The 24,811-nt window shown below is 41.5% G+C and overlaps 2 protein-coding genes across 2 annotated transcripts in view; one reads left to right on the top strand and one right to left on the bottom strand.

The window, feature by feature from the left end:
* Window positions 1–397: 397 nt before the first annotated feature.
* On the top strand, window positions 398–3,803 carry atp5mea (ATP synthase membrane subunit ea). Its single transcript, XM_079524547.1, has 4 exons — window positions 398–538; window positions 1,821–1,875; window positions 3,086–3,184; window positions 3,716–3,803. Exons 1-4 carry the CDS (start codon window positions 503–505, stop codon window positions 3,739–3,741), a joined length of 216 nt encoding a protein of 71 aa, XP_079380673.1. The 5' UTR covers window positions 398–502; the 3' UTR covers window positions 3,742–3,803.
* Window positions 3,804–6,894: 3,091 nt separating this feature from the next.
* LOC306939809 (rod cGMP-specific 3',5'-cyclic phosphodiesterase subunit beta-like) overlaps window positions 6,895–24,811 on the bottom strand; it is a 36,210-nt gene continuing 18,293 nt past the window's right edge. The window contains exons 8-25 of the mRNA XM_079524523.1: window positions 24,406–24,480; window positions 24,051–24,115; window positions 23,386–23,452; window positions 22,727–22,774; window positions 22,267–22,416; window positions 19,547–19,690; window positions 18,262–18,327; window positions 17,293–17,439; window positions 16,625–16,732; window positions 14,972–15,081; window positions 14,082–14,169; window positions 12,655–12,755; window positions 11,995–12,102; window positions 9,985–10,048; window positions 9,315–9,389; window positions 7,978–8,061; window positions 7,346–7,433; window positions 6,895–7,066 (exon numbers count right to left, since the gene is read on the bottom strand). Of these exons, the coding sequence (XP_079380649.1) occupies window positions 7,041–7,066; window positions 7,346–7,433; window positions 7,978–8,061; window positions 9,315–9,389; window positions 9,985–10,048; window positions 11,995–12,102; window positions 12,655–12,755; window positions 14,082–14,169; window positions 14,972–15,081; window positions 16,625–16,732; window positions 17,293–17,439; window positions 18,262–18,327; window positions 19,547–19,690; window positions 22,267–22,416; window positions 22,727–22,774; window positions 23,386–23,452; window positions 24,051–24,115; window positions 24,406–24,480 (1,614 nt within the window). The 3' untranslated portion in view covers window positions 6,895–7,040. The remainder of the gene's footprint in view (window positions 7,067–7,345; window positions 7,434–7,977; window positions 8,062–9,314; window positions 9,390–9,984; window positions 10,049–11,994; window positions 12,103–12,654; window positions 12,756–14,081; window positions 14,170–14,971; window positions 15,082–16,624; window positions 16,733–17,292; window positions 17,440–18,261; window positions 18,328–19,546; window positions 19,691–22,266; window positions 22,417–22,726; window positions 22,775–23,385; window positions 23,453–24,050; window positions 24,116–24,405; window positions 24,481–24,811) is intronic.

Here is a 24,811-nt window from a genome sequence, read left to right as displayed (position 1 = left end):
GACTGGAGTATGATGATGCTAAATGCATTGGTACTAAAAACAGAACAGGAGTGCAGAAAGTAATTGTTGCAATCGCTGCAGATGCTTCCAAACTCCAGATGGAAGGATTTGAACATTGTGACTCTGGCTCGAATTGAGACAGTCACACTACCGAGACTAAACTGATACATGTACCTGAAATGTACTGTAATTCTGCAAACTGTTAATAAATCAATCAATCAATGCCAGTTAAGTGGGTGCATTTGTTATATTATGGTGCAGATGAGTGGGTGGCGGTGGCGGCGGTGGAACTTATCCGGTCTACAGAGGATGCGGAAACGAATAATGACCGGATATCATATGTAGGCGGGCCGGATATGAGCATACATTTGACTGCTGGAAAGACCGGTGACGCGAGGTGCCACTCACTCTGACGTCTTTATTACGTCACACTTGACCCCGCCCTCCCCGGAAATTAATTCACTCACTTCGTTGTTTTTTTTTGACAGAAGCAGCAGCAACCATGGTTCCTCCTGTTGCAGTGTCGCCGCTTATCAAGGTAAGAACAAACACACAACAACGTGAATTATATGACGACATTGAGGCTCTTTTAATTGCTTATTTGCTGTAAAACTTCAAGAGAATAAGTGACTGACCTCTTCTTGCAACTAGCAGTCATGCTAACGTCTGTTAGCATAGTGTGCATGCGAATGACATTGACAGTTGGAACGGAGGAATCGCTCCTCCCAGGCAGTAGTTTATCAGTATTTACAGTAACACAAACATGACGTCTTTTACATGATGCATCGGAATGATTTAATTGTAATTATAGACACATATAACCACGGCATGGAACATCTGATTGCTTAGAAATGCCCTTGAACAAGGCATCAACCACTACGATGAAATGTGTTCTATGAGCAGGGCCTGGCTGGAAACAAGTTCTTGAGCTTAGCCCAGATACCCTGGGTAAATATGCCCTCATTTCATTTCATTAGAGACACAAGGTCAATGCAGTGACTTAGTTGGAATTTTGCCCATTATACACGTTATGCTCATCGATGCAAAATCTCGATGAGACGTGTTGTTGTGAGTGAGATTGTAGATCTGCCATTTTCGGCAAGGGATATTGTAGAAATGACAGTTTATAGAAGGTCAAGATGTTTCATTTGATCATTCCAGCAAATAATATGGAGTAAACTCAGTAAAGCCATTAATGGTATCTGCCAGGTTATTTATTCTACACAGAGTTAAAAGACTACTAATAGTACCCACTGTACTACTATTATATTGAGGTTTTCGCAAATGTCTGCAGAAATGGACTAATGCTGCTCCTCTGTCACCTGCATGCAAATACTGTTTGCTGGCACATTAATTGCTCATGTATGTTACATCGCCCTGTTCACATTCCAATTTGCACAACATGAGGAATAGAGGATTGTATCTGTCTTCCATCATCAATGCATTTAGAAACTTCAAAGTTTCAGCTATATTATATTTTCTGCGATGATACATTGACAGTTTTTCATGGGTGTCTTGTTTGACAAAGCAGTAGTTCATTGGCAGAATAAACCTCAGAAAACATGGCAACCAACTTGGAAGTTAGTTGTTAGAAAAATGATGATGGTTTATTGTATCATTTACCTTTAAAATCCGATGAATCCACCGCTCACTCACTTTGATAGAAACACTTCTGTTCTGAGCTACTGTATAATGTCAAGATTGTCACTTGTATGAGAGACCATTTAAAAAAAAATCTCAGAAAATCTATTTTCTATGCAGTAGCCATTGTGATGTGTCATTGTTAACAGTGGCTAATCAGGCTGAATCTTTTCTTTCAGACGGCCAGATGGTCTGCCTTGTTCCTTGGCATGCTCTATGGAAAACAGAGGTTTGGTAAGTGTGTACTGTTAACCCATTTCGACCAAGACCGATTCTACAAATGTCTTCTAAATCCTGACAGTTTTCTGAAAAACCCATGTTTCTGTCATTTTCATGTCAAGGACCCCCAAAAATATATGTAATTGGCCACCTGACACCCATCTGAGAATATGTTGTTCCAGGGACCCTCCCAGAAGCAGAGATTTGAGTTAAAAACGTCAAAAGGGGTTACCTGTCCAGAATGGGTTAATAATGCATGAATCTGTGTGTACTGTATATTAGACAGTGCTGGGCGATATTGACAAGATAGCATTTCACAACTTTGGTCCAAATACCGGAGATGTACCGATACCACATTTCTTCCTTCCCGATACCGGCTGCATAAGTTCAAGTTCCGTGTCGGTCGACGCCGAGTCGAGTACCGATCCGATAAGTCTGTCTGTAATTTAAAATAACTCTAGGACAGACGGTTCTCAAAATGAGGTCCAGGGACTCTCTCGGTACGTTTTAACAGCGGGCGACAGCCAGACGAATTTTCCGTGCATTATTTGTCTATGGGACCCGGCGACTACCGGCAATAGCAGGCGAACAGGCGATGGGTGAAAAGTGGGCGGGGGAACATCGAATCATCTTTTCGGGCGATACTGGGCGATTAGGCGACGTGTCGGCACTGTCAGGGTCCCTTGAGGAGGTTCCATGTGTACTCTCAGAGTGATAGTAATAGTAGTAGTGCAACATCAACTGAAGCATTCAAAATAATTGATTACTTTAAAGACATATCATTTGATTAATTACATGGTATTGGAACGGCATAAACTGGCATACTTACCGATACCAGCATTTTAGGCAGTATCGGAATAACTTCCAAATACGACTAATAAATAATTGATCTGCTGATGACTGTTCAGGAGATGTTGACAGAAGAAATTGATGTGAAATGATCAATGTGTTAATGTGGATATAATGACGAAGCTGGAAGAGACATTTTATTTCATGCAAATTTTCTTCTCTAATGGGGGTCCCTGGCACAGAATCTTTTCAAATGGGTGTCAAAACATACATATTAATTTGGATTAATTATGTTATACAGCCAGACATTAAAGGTATTCGTTCAGAATAGCAGGTGTGCCTAGTATCATAAACAACTCGGCAGTTGATGTACATGCAGTGTAATCATGCACATTGAATTCAAGAGTGTTTAACATCTCTCACTGTCGTCGTGCAGAGTACCTGAAGCCCATTGCCGAAGAGGAGAGGGTGATTGAAGAGGCAGAGAAGAAGGCCCGAGAGGAGCAGGAGCGAATCTACAAACAGCTGTCTGAAGGTAACCCCCCCCACCTGGTCACGTCACATCTTTCTCTATTATTTAATTCAGTGGTTTTCAACCCGTTTCATATCAAGGTCCTTTATTTAGTCTGCATTTGAGCCATGGACCACCGTCTGATGAGATTTAGCCTCAATGTTTTGTTATTGTTGAATAAGATGTTGTCCACAATTCCATGCTGTATTAATGTGGGTACCATTGGGAGAGATAACAGGCTAACATTGGTCAAAATAACAATTCTTCTACATTCTCTAATTGTGTAGACTTCTTGTAAATTAAGTGATGCTGATGTTTAGCAATAATTTCACTCTTGAGAGCATAAAATGAATCCAAATGGACTGGTTTAAAGATCTATATTATCTATAAGGTTCCATTTGTTTACCAACTTTCCATGGTTTAGCTAGGGACCACCTGGAACCCCCTCAAGGACCACTGATAGTCCCCAGACCAATGGTTGAAAACCACTCATTTAATTTCTTATATTAGTGGACAACACACTGATAGAAATTTATCTTTTTCTCTCCTCTGCAGCCAATTCTGACACCATCCTGAAGTAAATGCCTATGGACCCGGTATACCAATGTTCTGTCAATACAATGACCAAGTTATTTTTCATTTATTGGAGTCTCCTCATTTCTCTATTCGATTCTCAGTGGATGGGAGGGTTGCACTAATGCAGTACTTTAGACTGTAATACTTCTAAGCGTTCGTTTATTGGTGTGTTCCAATAAAACAAAAAATGGAAATGTGAGTACTTTGTCCTCCATTGATTTGAAATCCAGTTCTTATTTTTTGAGGGCAGCTAGCACCTCCAATGCATGACTTTCCGAAATTACGTCATGTGGTGGCCAAGTCTATGGACTTTTAATGTTTGTTTAGAGCCTTTTTAACCAAAAACTTTTGTTTTAGGGCCATAAATGACGTCGTAAGATGTCATCTGGCTGATATAATTACAGTGGGCACTGTACCCGAGTGATTTATTTAAAATTTGTATACTGGATGGTTTTCGCACTCCCAACGAAATTGAATGAAACCCCATTGATGTACAACCTATTTTTCTTATTTGGTAGTACTTTACACTCAACGGCAAGCTCTAATGTTGTAGTGGCCCCTTCTCTCCTAAAGACTTAAACATTTAGATGTTCTGTTTTCCGTGCACCAAGGCATGCTGCTAAAAGTATATAACTAAGGCTTTAATCTCTGCGTAGCAGTGAATATCTTCGCAAACATTTAGCTATGTACAGGCATGCATACATTATGTGTTGGTGTGTTTTTTTACATGTCCAGTGTAAGATGAGCCCAGAGGAAGAGCGTGCCGGTAATCCTGCCCTATTTTAGCTGCTGCAATCCCAGGATTGAGGTCAGGGGCCATGAGTGGCAGAAAGTGCAGTGTGGACAATACTGTTTGCGTGTTGTAATAAATACACCTGTCAATTTGACCACTTTGTCACATTCTCCAAGTGGTTGTGTTTTATCAATTTTGCTCAAAGTTATAAATCTATACCGTAATGTCTTTCTTTTCTTTTTTATAGACAATGCATTGAATCAATGATACAAATTATTTGAATGTAATGCATTTTCAAAAATAATGGATCTTCAAACTCAAATGTGTCACAGCGTATTGAGCCTGTAGATCCGACAATTATTTTAGCAATTTTCAAAATAATTTGAATTTTCTTTACACGTTTATTTGTTATATAAAATTATCCCCAAAACGTGCTCCATTATCGTAAAGTAATTAATAAAAGTTGCAGCCCTATACTTATATATAGCATATTTTATTTTTCTTGTCAACGTGTTGCATGAACTGCAGAGTGAAGGCAAGCTTGATAGAAAAATTCTACTACTCTGTTGTAGACTGTAGGCCTATACTGTAAATCTATGACACAAACCTTAATGTGGGTGGATCGTGCAAGAGACGACAGCTATTGTATAAGAGGCTTTGCTTACAGGTGAGTCATCAGTGAGTCTGCGACCTAGATGAAGTGAGACGCAAGTTCAACAAAGGTGTTCGAGTCCACGGATGAATGGTTGTGTGCATCCATATTAAACATGTTCAGGTGAGGAGAAAATTTGATGAAAACAATGGCCCTTTTACTCGTTAAGGCTAAGGAATTCAACAGGAAATCTGACATTTTGTCTAAAGATTATCATTAACAATATCACAATTGAAGCTACAGGAATACAAAGTCAATGAGATCTTAGTTCAGAAAGTATACGTTTGCTTTATTGAGTAATGATTGTATAGAGGACAAAGAGGTGAGCTTTAAAATCCTTATGATACAGTATATTATGTGCCTTTAATCGGCAGCATAAAGGTTGAGAGCCCATCAATGAAAATTGTAATTAAGAACATTTTGAAGTCTGACAAATACATATTTTTAATCTACAACAAAAATAATTCAAGACTTATCAAAGACTCAAGAGTTAAATTATCTATCTGTATTCTAGAAAGATATTTGGATATTTACAGTGATAGGAGGGATTTCTTCCCTTTATCTTTCTATAATACCTTGCAAAGAATCATAGAAATAAGAAATATTTGCCCTTTTTGTTAAACCTTTGGCTCATAATACAAAGATGATGTCTGTCTACTCTGTAGGCCAAGTACCTCTGCCATGGGTTCACACTTCACGTTTGTCTGCTGGCTTCGCGGTAGCAGTTTATTGATGTTTATGATGCAGGCTTATAGGGTGCAAACTTTTTTTTCTTTTTTACCCTAGCTGGGTATTTTACTGTAGAAATAATTGACTGTAGCATCACTTTTATCGTGATATTCATCATCTATCTTAGACTATCAAGTTACATTTGTAAATATTGAATTACAGGAAGAACAAAATAAAGTTTTCTTTTTAGAACATACATAAATAAGTTGTTGCTCACAAATTATAGTGAGCAACAGTTTAATCTAATCTAGACCTAACCTGTGTTACAAATATCACAATAATGCACAATCCATATTTGAAAAAAAGAGTTCCAAACATTTTGTACAGCCTTTCGAATGGTTGATGTGGAAGGACCTGTCATTACCGGTATACTTACTGTACAAATAACTATGTGACATAAGAATACACATGTAGTCCCAGGTAGAGAATGTTCACGCTTAAATGGGACATTATAACAGATACAGTTGGAGGCCATCGATATTGTCCTTTTCTTTTTGCTGAGGTTTGCGTGATCTGCGCAAAACCCCTTTTGGTGTTTTAAACATTCTGTTATAATTTAGCTATTGAAAAATAGCAGGTCTACAAGCTCATAGCGCGCCACCGAGTGGCGCGCTACGAGCTTGTAGGTCTGCTATTTTTGAAAAATCGTGAAAATATTTATTTCAGAAAACTGGAGGATTTAGAAGGATTTTTTAAAATTTTGAGGTCAGGCCTAAATGGGTCAAATGATAAGGGACAATATCGGTGGCACCCAACTGTACAGTGGGCCTATAGGTTTTCTGTTGTAATTCATATCGCTTGGAATAGGGTTAAATATCTGTTCACAAACGCCTATGGAGAGATATATACGGTAGGGTACGTTATATACAAAAGTTCTGGGCCGTAATGGTTGGTGCAGTTAAAGACATCATGACACACTAGAATACAGTCACCCCAAGCCTCGATCTCCGCCTGTTACTTGTGGCTTATTGGGCTTATTATGGTCCTTATTATGGTTCCGAGGCATGGCGGCTCCTGTCGCCTGTTCATGGGTGAAGTCTGCACATTCTTCATTCAGCTTTCATTAGAATTGAACAGCATTTTGCTGTCTTGCCTTGGAGGTGAGACACTGACTGGTTGGCCGTGGTGGTCGTTGCATTCTGAAGTTGGTCCATATCACCTCCCTAGTGCACAGCTAAGTCTTTTGTCTTCTAGCATATTGTGCATGACTTGGATCCTTCCATGTAGAGAGAAAGAATACATCAGTCTATGATACAGTTGTATTTCATTAACCATTTTGTAATGCAGAGTACCATAATTGGTTATAAGTTAGCAGTGTCTAGTTGAATGCTTTTCTGAAAGCATACACCATGGTTATTATAGGACTTCCCTATATGACCAAGGCTAAAATGATTCCATTGACCAATTATTATAATGCAGGAATTTATCTGACTGAATATCCCTTGAGCTGTTCTAAATGGAATTGTCACCAGCAAATGATAATAAATAATACTACCAGAAGTAATCCTGGAGTTCCACTCCTGCCTGTTTTTCATCAGACCATCAAGCATGGGCTTGGTTAGTGGATGGAAGCGAGCAAACTCCTGAACAAAGAGTGAAGGATGACATTCAGATTGTGCACAGCATTGTCTTCACACAGACCTAAAACCCTTTAGGTTTGTAGTAAAAAAGGTTGCCAAAATCACTTTGAATGAGAGGTTATGGTTGCCTTTTTGTTTCAGTGAAAATGTTTTTAGGCTTATATCTTTTGCTTGGATGAAAGCTTATGGGTTGCATGAAGTTAATTGCATGAATGAAGTTAATTAAAGAATACACACACCGATGGCAGAGGAAACCATGCAGGGCACCAACCAGCACGTCGGGAGCAATTAGGGTTTCAGTGTCTTGCTCAAGGACACCAACTCTGGGGGAGCCCGGGTCGAACTGGGAACCTTGCGGTTCCCATCTGGCCACTCCCCCTGAGCCACTGCCACCCCATATTATGCATCCAGAGAACCAAAGAATTACAATCGAGAAACTAGAAACCGTCTCTTTCCGTGGCATCAACCGGCCTTAAAAAAATAAAAATAACCCTAACCCTAAAAATAGTTTAGTGGTCAAACATTTGTGACTGAAATAAAACTTTACCGTGAAGACAAATGTTGCGACAAAGTCAATGAAACCACACTGTATCTTTGGAAGTTGTGCCATGCAGTTTCTGTCAATCATTTCCTGGGGGTAAAATAAAGAAACAGATTTTTAGAATAAACATGCTTTCTGGTTGTTCATCACGGTCCGTGATGATGTTTGTGACTTGGGAGGCCAGTTGGGACTGTTCTCAGGACTGTTCTCTACAGCAGTGGCTCTCCATTTGAAAAGATATGCCAGTGCACCCGATAAGAGAGGATTTTTACGGCTCTAGCAGTGATTCCGAAACATAATAATTTCATGGGACCCCAATTTATATAGTAAAATCACTGTTAATTTAACTGAGTGTACAAATGGAACCTAATGGCCCCTAACGAGGCCATTTGGTTCCATTTGTACACTCTGAGTTACAGACCCATAAGGCTCCATTTGGTTCCATTTGTACAGTCTCTGAGTTACAGACCCATAAGGCTCCATTTGGTTCCTAACTATCTCTGATTTAGCCAGGGACCCCCTGGAACTCCCTCAAGTACCCCTAGGGATCCCCGGACCCTGCTCTATATGGCAGTGGTTTACTGGTTTTAAAACTTACACATTTCAAGGACCCCCCCTTAACTCTGACAGTATACAAATGGAACCAAATGGAGGGCTGATTTGGTTCCATTTGTACACTGTCAGAGTTACAGACTTCTGAAGGTCAATTTAGAAACCCCTCAAGGGACCCTTAGAGAGTCCTGGACCTCACTTTGAGAAGCATTGCTTTAGGCTAGTGGACTTTGATGGTCCACTAGCCTGACAGCGTGTCGGGGGTTCGAGTCCCGATCCCAACAACCTTTGCTGTGTGTCACTCCCCATCTCTCTCTCTCCCCATCTCCCTTTCAGACTACTTTACACTATCAAATAAAGGCAGAACCCCCAAATGGAGGGTCCAGAAAAAAAAGAAAGAAAACAAAACGTCCAGGAGTCAATTGCTTGCTTAAACCCCACTCTACCTGCAGGGTTTTATTTAAACCCCACTCTACCTGCAGGGTTTGATTTAAACCCCACTCTATCTGCAGGGTTTGATTTAAACCCCACTCTACCTGCAGGGTTTGATTTAAACCCCACTCTACCTGCAGGGTTTGATTTAAACCCCACTCTACCTGCAGGGTTTGAACTTAAACCCCACTCTACCTGCAGGGTTTGAATTGGTGAATTTACAATGATAGACGTTGTGGTTTTTGATCTCAAAAACAGCAAAACATAATCATAGACGCATGCATGCAGGAAGGAATGAAAGAGTACATGCTGTAGATACACACATATAATACACACATACTGTAAATTCACAAACTTACAATAGGTGCCTTTTTCAGTACTGTTTTCTCCAAGTCTCCCATTTCCCACATTTCCATTGCTAAAGCCGCGGCCTTCTGCAAGGGGCACGCACGCACGCACGCGCACATGCACACGCGCACACACACACACACACACACACACACACACACACACACACACACACACACACACACACACACACACACACACACACACAATAATTCAATGAGTAGGTGCTAATTAGCAGACTTCCACAGGGCCACACCTAAAAGTATTATAGAATGGAAGTGACTTGTCACTTCCATTCTATAATGCTCTCCTAAACCCACTTCCCTCTCGCATTCACTGTAATATCATGTTAATGCATATTTTGTAATAATCTAAACCTGCCCTCATATAGGCAAACCTGTCTCCTGAGAGAAGACAAACTATATGCACCCACTGCACACAAAATGAAGTGGAAACTGAGCTACATTTCCTAACCATCTGTCCACACTGTACCAACATCAGAGACACATACTTCCCACAGATTACAATCACCCACGGAGATTTTGAAAACATGACTGAGAAAAAACTTGCATAATGCTGGGCTACAACAATGTGCAAACACAGCAGCATGATTCGTGAGCTGCTGTGATAGGAGAAGTCAAAGAGTTTGTGAACTCTTATGTTAAGCTTAGTGCTCCTCACCTGTTGCGATAGCTCCCAGGGTTTTGTTAAAGCTGAGAGGTCACTTGCGTTCATCATCATTGCCCTATAAGGGGAAATCAAAATAAAAGATTTGTCAGTCTGTGCTCTTCACTAATAACTAATACATAACAATTTATGAACTGAACGCTGTATTGAATGTTATATGACAGGGGTTGACAGTGACACTAACACCTGCCCACCTGGTAAATAAAATGGTCGGGCAGGTGAAGTTTGCTACCAGGTTGCCCGTCGGGGCAGGTGCACATTTTGAGAGGGGATGCAACTGTCTTTATAGTTCGCTATAAACACAACATGAGATATAACTGTCTTGCACGTGGTCAGAGCGATCTGCGTCTCTCCCTATCTCTCTACCAAGTCCTTCTCCCCACCCCCTCACCACACACACACACACACACACACACACACACACACACACTGAGCGTGAAGTGGCTATGGCGCGTGCTCCCGTGAAAACAGCTAATCTACAAGCTCACAACATCACCAGGTTGCAAAAGCCATGAGTTTTTTCAAGCCAGGGCTCAAAATTGCGACCATTTTGGCCGCAAATGCACCTGAAATTTAATCTGTGCGACTTCAAAAATATATTTGGGAGCACCTGTGTGGCTGTCCATAATTTCTGTGGTGCATGTCAAACTGGGGGTCCTTGACCTTGACAATATCTTATCTTTTGAAATGGGGGTCTGTGGGAAGTGTACATTTTGGGGTCCTTGCCATGGAAATTTCCCTACCATGCATTTGTAAGGCTACTTTCATGTTATAGTGCTGTTTCATTTAAAAAACACACTAATATGTTAAAATGAACGGTAATTAACAATATTTTGAGGGGGCAATATGTGGCCATATGACCTGCACTTGCCCGATGGGCAAGTGCCTCTGAGACCTTAGTGTCAAGTCTGTCAACCCCTGTATGAGCTTAGTCTTGTGAAGATAGCCAGAAAAGCTTTTTTGCATTGCAAGCTCACTCATTTTATACAGTTCAAACTAAAATGTCTATTAGTGCGGAAAATTACTGGAGCAAATCCACACTAATAGAAGTGAACTGGAGCAAATCCACACTAATAGAAGTGAACTGGAGCAAATCCACACTAATAGAAGTTTCAACATACTGGGAAGTGACCCCAATGGGAGCCCAACACCAACCCCCTGCACGAGGGGCCTGAACCAAAATGAGAAACCGACTGAATAATTTACATGGCCATCAATAGCACCGTGTAGCTATGGAGGGTAAAATGTACAGTATGAGGGGCGGCTGTGGCTCAGGAGGTAGAGCAGGTCGTCCATGGGTCGGCGGTTCGAATCCCGGCTCCTCCTGTCTACATGTCGAAGTGTCCTTGGGCAAGACACTGAACCCCAAATTGCTCCCGATGTGCTGGTTGGTACCTTGCATGGCTTCCGCCGCAATCGGTGTATGAATGTGTGTGTGAATGGGTGAATGTAATGCACAATCTATGTAAAGCGCCTTGGATAAAGACGCTATATAAATGCACCATTTACCATTTACAGTATAGTGGTTCCAAATGGGCCCGTATAGGTCTGTATAGCACAGAGTTTATGGGGGTCCTTGAAATGAAAACATTATTGAGAACCACTGGATTAGGGCATTTGCCAGGGAAATGAGAAGGATTCATCCTCTGTAGAGGAGTATGCTAAGGCTAAAACTATGTCATCTAGATAGCATATCATGTAGACAGCATTCTATTGTGTTTACTTATCGTTTCATTGTACAGATATTCTACTGTTAGACGGATGTTAGGCTCTTAGCTTACTTATCATCCTTGATGACTATTTCTATGTGTGTGTGTGTGTGTGTGTGTGTGTGTGTGTGTGTGTGTGTGTGTGTGTGTGTGTGTGTGTGTGTGTGTGTGTGTGTGTGTGTGTGTGTGTGTGTGTGTGTGTGTGTGTATGTGTGTGTGTGAGCGCGTCTGCGCGTGCGTGCGTGCGTGCGTGCGTGCGTGCGTGCGTGCGTGCGTGCGTGCGTGGTGCACTCACGTGACAACCTCTTTCCTTGTGGTCTCTAGGGACATGTACTCTACCCACTTCTTCTCATCATCGTAAGTCATGGCTTGGTCAACAATCCTCTTGAACGTGCCTCTCTTCCTAGGTAGGAGGAAAGATGGATTACGATTTAAAATAATAATAACTGCATGTTGCTGTAATAACAGTAGCTACGAGGTCTGACACATTTTTATCCCAGATGTTCCAGACAGTTTTAGCCCATTCATTGAATGTCACAGTACAATAGGCGGAGATCTCTGATCTTATGACTAGGCGAGGAAACAAAACAGTGTGGGCGACAGGCACGTGCAGAGAGTGTCAGCGAGGCTCAACCCTGCACTCTTTATCTACTGGAGATGCAGTGTACGACATGGATTTTGAAACAAATTAGTTCAACGCAAAATGCCTGCGCTCAAGTTCAGGAGACTTCGGAGAAAAAAAAGCAATTCTCCTAAATGCTGCCTTCTGGCATGGCATGGAAAGAAAAGGAGTGGCATTTTGCATTTCTTTCACCATGTAGTAAATGCTGCGTTCGTGGTCTGGAGAGGGCAGTTGTTTTATAGACGGGTAAAAGGGCAGGGGCTGAAGCCCCCTTTGACGTCTATGTGTGCACGTCCCTGGTGGGCGAGACGAGTGTTGAGACGCGGTACTGACTTGAAATGCAGAACCAGATCGGTGGAGATGATGCAGATGTCCATGACGTTCATGACGGTTTCAATCTGCCGCTTGCTGAGATTGATGTAGATGTTCAGCATCTATAGAGTTGAAGAGACGAAACAGGTTACAGGGTGGCTGATAATTTATGAACTGCAGTAGGTAATGAAACAGGTTACAGGGTGGCTGACGATTTATGAACTGCAGTAGGTGATTTGGCAGAAGTGTATGAACTGTATCGTAACCTACTCGCAAACATGTGCATTCCTATACCTTTTAGTGTCCTGAAAAGTAACAGTTTTGCACATATATAAGGTTTACAACTGACAGATACAGTGGAGTTTTACATGTATCTGTATTTCTGCTATCGCACAGACACCAGTTAAACTCCAAAATGTTCATTTTTCAGGAAATTATCAAATCTAATTTGTAAACTGAATCAACTGCATCAACAATCACCAACCCTTGTTTATAATGGAGACTCATGAGGGACCACTCGGGTGGTCAACCAAAATCACAACGTAATTGTTTCACGAAAATGAAGAAAACCTAATTTTTTTTAAAAAACAAAGCAATACTGCCTCATCTATGTTGGACGGTATTGTGACTTTATAATATAATTGTCAGATACGTGAATGAAAGGGGGAGAGGGGGTGGAGTTAGTTGCTTTAGCAGACAGTTTGAGGGTCCAATGGAGTTATAGTTAGAGGCACTTTTCAATGTTCAATAGCATTGATTTATGGGGCGGGGGGAATAGTTAGCTGGTTTCTGCCTGACAATCTCCTCTGAATTGAAAGTTGAGCAGGGTGAAATGTATAGCATGTGAAAGTGTGCTCACACCAGGACTAATAACACAAGTAGCAGTGGTGGAAAGTAACTAAGTACTTAAGTACAATTTTGAGGTATTTGTACTTTACTTGAGTATTTCCAATTTCCAGTACTTCTACTACTACTCCACTATACATCTCAGAGCCAAAATTTGTACTTTTACTTCACTACAATTATTTGAAAACTTTAGTTACTAGTTACTTTGACGATTTTAATTTTGATTAGAAACCATACATTAACCACTTCAACCCTATACATTTCGGCCATTCGAAAATAGCCGATCTACAAGCTCACAAGCGAGCTTGTAGATCTGCTATTTTCAATAGATTTTGTACACATTTTGAACTTGTGAAATGGCACATTCTGCACAATGAGTACTTTTACTTTTAGTACTTTAAGTACATTTTGATGCCGATACTTTTGTACTTTTACTCAAGTACATTTTCAATTCCGTACTTTTACTTGTAACAAAGTAGTTCTAAATTGCAGTATTGGTACTTTTAAAACAATTTGTAAAACAATTGAGTACTTTTCCCACCACTGACAAGTAGACCGCATGCTACAAATCTAACAAGCTGTACATTTTTCTAAATTCTCACCTCATCATTCAGGAGGAACTTGGAGAATTCCAGATGGTGGCGTTCCTGAACGGAGGTACCATGCAGCTTAGCCAAAGGATTATCTGATCTTTAGGGGGGGATAGAAAAGAAAAGAAAATAAACATAAAGAGCTATCCACAATATGAATGATGATTTAGTCTTTTTCTGATAAAAAACAAACGTGTTTATCTCACTTTGCCTAACCATAGCGTTAACATCCCGGAGAAGATCACAATATGCATCTATACTGAACAATGTAAGTCTAACTATGAACATAATGTTTAGATATTATACTTTATACCTAGGCTGCTAAGTCCCCCCCATAATACGCATTATGTTATACTTTAGCTATTGAAAAATAGCAGATCTACGAGCTTGTAACCAGACAGTGGCCTTGTGGTTAGAGTGTCGGCCCTGAAACTGGGAGGTCGGGGGTTTGATCCCCGGGCCGGGTCATACCAAAGGTGGGTAAAAATGGGACCCAATGCCTCCCTGCTTGGCACTCAGCATCAAGGGTTGGATCAAATCTACTAATCAAATGATTCCCGAGCGCGGTCAAATGCGGAGAGCAAATTTCACTGCGGTAACGTGTGTGACAAATCGTACGACTTTCACTTTACATGACACTACACGCAACAATCAAGCCAGGCCCATTAACAGTCAATATTTCATTTCATGCTATATAGCCAACACTATTCCTGTTAGTTAAAAACATGTCTTGCATGTGTTGTTCTCATGAAATATTTGTTTACACATATTTGTGATACATTTAACAAAGGTAAACTAATGTATATTTTAAACATGTCCTCACGGACCACCTTTAATTATGCCATTTGGACCACTAGTTGAGAAAAGCTGTTCAGACAGATGACATGAACAGGTTGACTTACTTCACATTGTAGAGGTCGCTGAGCCCTCTGTGGTCTAGATCATGGCAGAAGGCTGCTGTGATCATAGCCAGTACCTCCACGTCAGTGAAGTATCGCTTTAGGTTCCCCGTCTGGGCACGCACACACACGCACACACGCACACACACGCACGCACGCACGCACACACGCACACACACACGCACAAACACACACACACACACACACACACGCACACACAAAGGAAGAAAGAGATTGCTTGATACAGTGGTTCAACTTCTCACCCTTTTCTGGATCAGGGCCTGGCCTGCACATAAAAACTTACATTTATTGGCGCTTGTCGAGAGAATTAATTAACGTAGGTTACGTTTATCGGCGGGGATTGTGTTAAATATCGACTACTTGAGACTTGAACAATGGGCTGTCTGGAGGTGTGAAGTGCATTGTCGTGGGGAAGAAAGGGTGACAGGGGTCAGTTTGACCGAAAACGAACAGGCAGAGATGGTATACGTAGGTATGCCTAAATTCATATTTAGAAAAATGTTTCAGATGGAAGAAAAAAAAAATCTGAGATTATTTGAATCGAATATTTAGGAAAAGTCATGGAAGGGTGTGCTATAGAGCAGTGGTTCTCAACGTTTTTGGCCGGGGACCCCCGGAAATGCTTTGGGAATGTCTCGGGACCCCCGCCCCGCCCGACCCCCAATATAAATTGACTGCTACAATAACCTTAACCCATTTTGGGCGGGAACCCCTTTTGGTGTTTTAAGCATTATGTTATAATTTAGCTATTGAAAAATAGCAGATCTACAAGCTCATAGCGCGCCACCGAGTGGCGCGCTACGAGCTTGTAGGTCTGCTATTTTTGAAAAATCGTGAAAATACATTTTTTATTTTTTTTTGAAAATAATTTGGGGACCCCCTAAAATAATTTGGCGACCCCCCGAGGGGTCGCGACCCACGGGTTGAGAACCCCTGCTATAGAGCAGTGGCTTTCAACCCTTTTCATATAAAAGAGCATTTTTTATTCGGCATTTGAACCACGGAACACCATTTGATGAGATTTAGCCTCTCACACGCAAAACTAAATAATATTGTGTTGTCGATGAATACGATTTTATCCACATTTCCATGCTGTATTGATGTGGTACCATAGGAGAGATAACAGGCAAACAATGATCAAAATAACAATTATTTTACATTCTCTAACTGTGAAGACTTTTAAATTAACTTAGTAATGCAGATGTTTAACAAAAATTGACCCGTTAGGGTCTGGGGATCACCTGGAACCTCCTCAAGGACCATTCGTGGTTCCCGGACCAATGGTTGAAAACCACTACTCTAGAGGTTTTACACTAGTACGTGAAAATCATTATTGCTACTATACCGTTAACACCAGCTCAGTGGCCTTGTGGTTAGAGTATCCGCCCTGAGACTGGGAGGTCGGGGTTCAATCCCCGGCCGGGTCACACCAATGACTCTAAAAATGGGACCTAGTGTCTCCCTGCTTGACACTCTGCATCAAGGGTTGGATTTGGGGGTTTAAGTCCCCGAGACATACTAGCGTCATGTCCAGGGGGTGTACTTGTACATCAAGCTGCCTCACGCTACAGAAACAGGAGATATGCTCCTGCCCCTATGGGCCTCATGGCTCGGCAAGGCTACTTACTAACTTACCGTTAACATGGCAAACATGGTTTGTGCCACATTGAAGCCATGGCGCCAGTTGTGGTAAGGGAGTTTCCTGTATCCCTTCATGAGTGAGAACATGAAACGGGTAAGCACCTGGTCAGAGACAGAAGAAGGGATGTTTTAGGGTGGAAAAGAATCGTGGCACTCCATCTTTAAGGTTTTTGAAAAGGCTGCCCCAAAGTGACAGAAAGACACACACATCCTGTCGTGCTGGGTTGAATGCTTCAACAGTGGGAAAAACCAGAAAGCCGCTCCCATTGAGGATTTGTTATTGGTAATGCTGTTACCAATAAAACGATGGGAGCAGCTTTAACTGTTTTTTACAACAGTACAGTGTATAAAACACTCAGACCTTTACAACAGATTTCTGTATGCTTGCTGTATACAAAGGGTGTGACACAGCTTGCCCCAATGCATTTCCAATGGGAGTCACATGGTCTGACACAACACTTGTGTTGTATGAGGGGGAGGGGCGCAGTCGAAACACAGCCGAAAGCCATACAACAGCTTGTAGTCCAAAATGTAGTCCTCAAACCATGTGACTTCCATTGGAAATGCATTGGGGCGGCCATGACACTCACAGCATTCATACAACAAGCATGCAGCAATGCTGCAAAGGTCTGAGTGAGGCCTAATCATGCAAGCGTCGTTACCTCCTGGGGAATCGTGTATTTCTTCACCAATCCAAGCTCAAGGTATATCGCGACGCTAGACTTGACCAGCTCCAGGTCTGCGACAGGAACGTCTGAGAAGTGGAACGAGTAGAGATCGTACTGCTCTACTAGTTTTTTCCAGGGTTTCTAAAGACGGTAATAGGTGTGACGAGAATAGAAATAGAGCAGGGAACAGAAGAGTATTACTTTACTACAGTATAAACTTTTTTGTGTAAATAGCAGATCAACAAGCTCACAATGCATTGCTTAGTGATGTGCTGTGTGAGCTTGTAGCTCTACGATGTCCACTATATGTTTGTTTCTATTGTGAAAGTATGAATTCATGCAATGTTCATTTTATTCTGTATATTCATTTAATTTCATTTAATTTCATTTAATTTCATTTAATTTCATTCCTCCATATATTTAAAATATTTGTCCTGTGCAATTTGTGTTCAAAAAGCCTAAACTGCAGACAGAAATGTAAAATGTATTCATGCTGATGTTCCAATAGTCAATGCCAAAAACACAATTAAACTGTTCATCACAATGATTTGTATGACAATTAATTGTCCAGTAAAATGACATTAACATGACAGCCCTACAGAATTGCAGATCTAAAGCCCTAACCACACCAAGACAGTTTAAGCGTTGGCCCTGCGGTGTGATATGTCTTGTTGCACGTTAGGTTACCACACCAAAGGGTCACCATGCAACTCCTTGGGTCCAAACGGTTACAAGGAGTTAACGCTAAAACCGTCTCGACCCTTTGGTGTGGTTTGGGCCATTGAATTCCATGCGTTGAATCACTAGGGTCAACGTGGGTCAACGTGGGTCAACGTGCAACAAGACATATCACACCGCAGGGACAACTCTAAAACCTTTGGTGTGGTTAGGGCTTTAGGAGAAGCTGGTTAGTAAAAAAAATAAAGCATAAACGTTTGAAGCTGGATGTTACCAACCACATACCGTGATAGCAGATAATTCGTCCTCATCACAATTAAAGGTCTCCTCCTCATACATCTCTCTGGTGGGCTGAATAGAAAAGGAAAAACAAACAAACGGCAGCAATGAATGAAGTGCCTGGAAAGACAGAAAGTCACTTCTTTAATGGCCACATATTGACAAGCACTGAGAGCATTCAGTGACACAACACAAACCAAGCTGTACTGTACTGTACTGTACTGTACTGTACTGTACTGTACTGTACTGTACTGTACTGTACTGTACTGTACTGTACTGTACTGTACTGTACTGTACTTTACTGTACTGTACTGTACTGTACTGTACTGTACTGCTACGTACATATTCGATGGTACGACAAAAAACTGCCATACCTATTGGGAGAAATACAACAATGTGCAAACGCAAGATTTGTGAATTGTTGCGACAAAAGGTTAGCCAATGGAATACAACCACCCTAAGGACTACTATCTGTACGCGGTAGACCTACTGCACATGTAAACAGAGCAGCTACCTTTAAACACATCTTTAATCACATTTTTGTATACTATTTAAATAGTCTTGAGAAAAAATGCTGCTATTTGTCTCAAAGTGACTGCAAAACAAATTCTGCTATTTGTTTCAAAAGAGGTTTTATGCCCTGTATAACATGTATACAATGCATGTTATATAGCTCTGTTTACAAAATGCTGTACCCCCTCCAACTGTATGTATACTTTCCCCATTTTCAACTGTTTTTATTGTATTTTGACACAGTTTGCTTTGGCAATTATGTAAACGTATGTCTTCTCGTAAAAAAAAGAAAATCTTGACGCAGTTCAATTAATTATTTAATTGATATGACGTTGTGACCAACGGTTTGCTTTTGGCTCCCTTGTCTGTATCCCTTGTACTGTACATGTCTTATTTGTCTTGTCTCGTCCTTGTCTGTGTTTGTCTGTGTTTGTCTTGTACTGGTCTGTAGTGTCTGTATGTTTTGTATTTGTCATGTTGTTTTTCTGTTTGTTGTTTTCCCTTTTTTTTCTTTCAAGTTACAGTATATTTATGAATATCGATTTTGTTTTTGTCGTTAACAGTTATTTTTTTCTCCATCCCCCCCCCTTTTTTATTGTCTTTGTTTCATTGTTTTAGCTGTCCCTGTGTAAGGTCACCTATGTGCATTGGTGATTTACATGTTTGTTTTGTTAGAAAATATAAAATAAATTAAAAAATGATCAAAAAAATAATAATAATAATAATAAATTAAAAAAAGAAAATTGTACGGCGGTGTTTATGACGGTGTTGTACTAACCAGGACCTCCTGTATCTCGTCGTGTCGACACTTGACGTGGTACATCACCATGTCCTCGTAGATGCCCTTCCTGTGGTCCAGCTTGTTCATGGCGTCGTACGTGTCTGGACACTGAACGGACCAGCCCAGGAACATGGCCATCGCCTGAGCACCAAGACATGGAGCAGCAGAACAACATATAGTATCACTGAACGGACCAGCCCAGGAACATGGCCATCGCCTGAGCACCAAGACATGGAGCAGCAGAACAACATATAGTATCACTGAACGGACCAGCCCAGGAACATGGCCATTGCCTGAGCACCAAGACATGGAGCAGCAGAACAACATATAGTATCACTGAACGGACCCGCCAAGGAACATGGCCATTGCCTGAGCACCAAGACATGGAGCAGCAGAACAACATATAGTATCAGCCCAGGAACATGGCCATTGCCTGAGCACCAAGACATGGAGCAGCAGAACAACATATAGTATCACTGAACGGACCAGCCAAGGAACATGGCCATTGCCTGAGCACCAAGACATGGAGCAGCAGAACAACATATAGTATCAGCCCAGGAACATGGCCATTGCCTGAGCACCAAGACATGGAGCAGCAGAACAACATATAGTATCAGCACACCGTACGTGTCTGGACACTGAACGGACCAGCCCAGGAACATGGCCATGGCCTGAGCACCAAGACATGGAGCAGCAGAACAACATATAACACTGAACGGACCAGCCCAGGAACATGGCCATTGCCTGAGCACCAAGACATGGAGCAGCAGAACAACATATAGTATCAGCACACCGTTGGTTCAATGGTTCTATACCACTCCTGTACGGACCAGCCCAGGAACATGGCCATTGCCTGAGCACCAAGACATGGAGCAGCAGAACAACATATAGTATCACTGAACGGACCAGCCCAGGAACATGGCCATTGCCTGAGCACCAAGACATGGAGCAGCAGAACAACATATAGTATCACTGAACGGACCAGCCCAGGAACATGGCCATTGCCTGAGCACCAAGACATGGAGCAGCAGAACAACATATAGTACTGAACGGACCAGCCCAGGAACATGGCCATTGCCTGAGCACCAAGACATGGAGCAGCAGAACAACATATAGTACTGAACGGACCAGCCCAGGAACATGGCCATTGCCTGAGCACCAAGACAAGGAGCAGCAGAACAACATATCAGAACGGACCAGCCCAGGAACATGGCCATTGCCTGAGCACTAAGACATGGAGCAGCAGAACAACATATAGTATCAGCACACCGTACGTGTCTGGACACTGAACGGACCAGCCCAGGAACATGGCCATGGCCTGAGCACCAAGACATGGAGCAGCAGAACAACATATAACACTGAACGGACCAGCCCAGGAACATGGCCATTGCCTGAGCACCAAGACAAGGAGCAGCAGAACAACATATCAGAACGGACCAGCCCAGGAACATGGCCATTGCCTGAGCACTAAGACATGGAGCAGCAGAACAACATATAGTATCAGCACACCGTACGTGTCTGGACACTGAACGGACCAGCCCAGGAACATGGCCATTGCCTGAGCACCAAGATAACAACATATAGTATCAGCACACCGTTGGTTCAATGGTTCTATACCACTCCTGTTTTTGGCTATAAGTGTATTTGTACGTCTCTAAATTATTATGATGAATTGAAAACGGTGGACCCTCTTGTAAACAAGTGTAATGCTTTATTATTTTATTATGTGTCGTCCACTCACAGTTAACCGTTTTTGTATTGAGTTGTGCTTGAAATGTACTGTAATTCTGCAAACTGGTAATACGTATACTTCAATCAATCAAAAAACAACAGGAACTATAAGTGAACCGTGTGGTGCTGTGAAAACGTATTGTTTTTCTTTTTAGTTTTTCAACAACAACAACAAAGTACCTGTAATTGAAACAGAAAAAAAAAAATAATAATAATAATCACAGGAAAAAAAAATAAAAAAATAAAGCAAAACAAACACAGAACTTCATGGGTTCTGGAAGGTTCTAGGTTAGCAACATTATGTAGACAACATTATGTTTTCTGCTATATGCTATGTATATTATGTACAGTACAGGTTAAGTACCATTATTAATAATGGACTCTTGCAAAACAGTTTAAATTACTTGACAAATATGTAACATAGGTTGTCATTAGACCGACAACCTATACCTCAAACATGTCTCTGCATGTCGTACTAAGTCGGAATTATCATAGGATCCCATTGTACCTCCATAAGATAGCATAATGTAAGCACTGGCAGGGTACAGTATTGTACCTCCATAAGATAGCATAATGTAAGCACTGGCAGGGTACAGTATTGTACCTCCATAAGATAGCATAATGTAAGCACTGGCAGGGTACAGTATTGTACCTCCATAAGATAGCATAATGTAAGCACTGGCAGGGTACAGTATTGTACCTCCATAAGATAGCATAATGTAAGCACTGGCAGGGTACAGTATTGTACCTCCATAAGATAACATAAAGCATATAAAGTAGGCCCTTCCAGGGTACAGTATTGTACCTCCATAAGATAACATAAAGGATATAAAGTAGGCCCTTCCAGGGTACAGTATTGTACCTCCATAAGATAACATAAAGGATATAAAGTAGGCACTTCCAGGGTACAGTATAGCCTATACATTGTACCTCCATAAGATAACATAAAGCATATAAAGTAGGCACTTCCAGCCTATACATTGTACCTCCATAAGATCCTCATCCTGCGAATCAAATGGCCTTCCATCTTTCCTGTTGTAGAAAGTGGCCACGCCCACTATGTCGTCCTTTGTGTTGACAATGGGCAGAGACAGGACATTCTTTATCGTCCAACCACTCTCATCCAGTGGCCCCTTCTGCAAGATGGGAATGACATACACATGGTATTTACGCATGCGCGTGTGTGTGTGTGTGTGTGTGTGTGTGTGTGTGTGTGTGTGTGTGTGTGTGTGTGTGTGTGTGTGTGTGTGTGTGCGTGCATGTGTTAATTTTTCATAAATGAATGCCTATACTTGAGCTTGTAGATCTGCTACTTTTTCTACATTTAAATTTGAATCTTGAAAAGTAACAGTTTGGGACATAATTAATATGAAGGTTTCAACTCGGCACAGACGACAGACTTGTTGTTCTGAAGGTGTGTGATGTAATGTTCTTGCATGATCTTACCTGGAATTTGAACATTTCCTCTTCAGCCGGATTCATAATGTTGCAAATCTGTAGAGCAGGAGAGTAACACGTCGCTTCAATATACATTTCGTAAATGGGACATATGCCGTTACGATGGATGAGAGACGATGACGGTGAATGAAAAGCAGCGTTGATTTTGTCGGCTAAAACTATGACGAAAAATGTTCGTCGACTACCTTCTTTCACTGACAAAAACTAAATGAGCTATGCAAGCTATGCTGACTAAAACTAAGACTAAATATATTGACAATTTTGTATACAAATAAAAACTAGACTAAAATGTTAGGAAGGGACTACTCGACAAGAGATCCTGTATTAGTAAAAGACAAGTCATTTTACACTTGGTTGCATGCTGAAAATAGCTGATCTACAAGCTCACAACGCGTTGTGCTGTAGATCTGCTATTTTCGGCAAGTGTAAAATCAGCCATTACGACGGCATCAAGGCCAGCCAAAACACATTTTAGTCGAATAAATCAACTGTATATCGACTAAAATCTTATATTTAGTCGACCAAAACTATAGACTAACATTAAAACCATTCCAGGTGACTAAAATGTGACTATACAACTACATGAAAACTATTCAAAAGACGTTGACTAAAAAAACTAAAATCAACAGTGATAAAGAGTGACTCACGACGCCATGCTCGGCGACGTAGTGAGGCAGGCGAGTGACCAAGCACCAGTGGTCGTCAGGGGGAGTCCTGAGGAACGAAACAGCATGGTCAGATGTTGTGCACAAACACATCCTTGGTCACTGATTGGTCACTGATTTGTCCTTCAACATTCCCAAAAATGTTCATATCAAGGACCCCCAAATTGACACTAATTAGCCTCGCGGACCCCCATTTGAAAAGATAATGCCAGAGACCCCCATAAGAGAAGATGTGTATACGGCTCTAACAGTGATTCTCAACCTGTTTCATTTCAAGGACCCCCATATTGACATGCGTTAGTCTACAGACCCCCCCATTTAATGGCATTTCTATCTCTGGGACCCCCAATTTATGTTGTAAAAACAATGTTACACTATCAGAGTTACAGACCCATGAGGATATGCGTGTCAGACATCATCATCATTCCCTGGAAAGTTATATATATATATATATATAGAGAGAGAGAGAGAGAGAGAGAGAGAGAGAGAGAGAGAGAGAGAGAGAGAGAGACCACGTCCACACGTCCTCTACATTTTCAAACAATTTCCACAAATAGTGTAAATAGCAGATCAAGCTCACAACGCATATTAATTAAATACCACCTCTAAAAAGACAAGTAAGTGAGTAAGTGAGTAACTTTACTTACGGGATGACTTTGATGTCTTCTTTTCCATGCAAAATGTAATCAATGAGTTTGTGGAACTTTATCTCCTACGGGATAGAAAGAAGAAAGAGAGAAAGGTTACCAAGAATTACTGAATTGTGTTACCTCTGTAATACCTAGTGGAATACAACATGTGTAGGCTGGTAAGGACTTAAAGATGGAGTGCCGTGATGTTTGTATTTTTAAGTAAGACCAGTAAGACAAATGAGTGAAAACAGCTCTATAAGCTCACAGTGCACCACAATGCAATGCGTTGTGTGCTTGTAGATCGTCCATTTTCATCGTGTGATTAAGTATGCCGGTATGTCTGGCTTAAATGGTTAAATACAGCACATACCCTTCCGTCAGGAGTTAGAGGGCCAGCATATGGTGGTGCCTCTCCCATCAGCACTGGCCAGATGTCAAAGAACTCCTACGAGTAGACAGAAATGAAAAGAAACACAAACGTCAGCATGGCAAAGCATGTTATAAGTGGTAAATCTACAGTATATAGCGCCTTTATATCCAAGGCGCTTTACAGAGATTGTGCATTACATTCACCCATTCACGCACACATTCACACACCGATGCTGGAGGAAACCATGCAACGCACTAGCCAGCACATCAGGAGCAATTAGGGGTTCAGTGTCTTGCTCAAGGACACTTCGACACTAACTCTGGGGGAGCCCGGGTTGGAACTGGGAACCTTGCGGTCCCCATCCGGCCACTCCACCCCTGAGCCACTGCCGCCCCCATGTCATGAA

The sequence above is a fragment of the Electrona antarctica genome (assembly GCF_951216825.1).
Source record: "Electrona antarctica genome assembly, chromosome: 16".
In the NCBI taxonomy this organism is placed as follows: Eukaryota; Metazoa; Chordata; class Actinopteri; order Myctophiformes; family Myctophidae; genus Electrona; species Electrona antarctica.
Note: the sequence above shows the minus strand (reverse complement) of the source record. Positions and strands in the feature narration are given on the sequence as shown.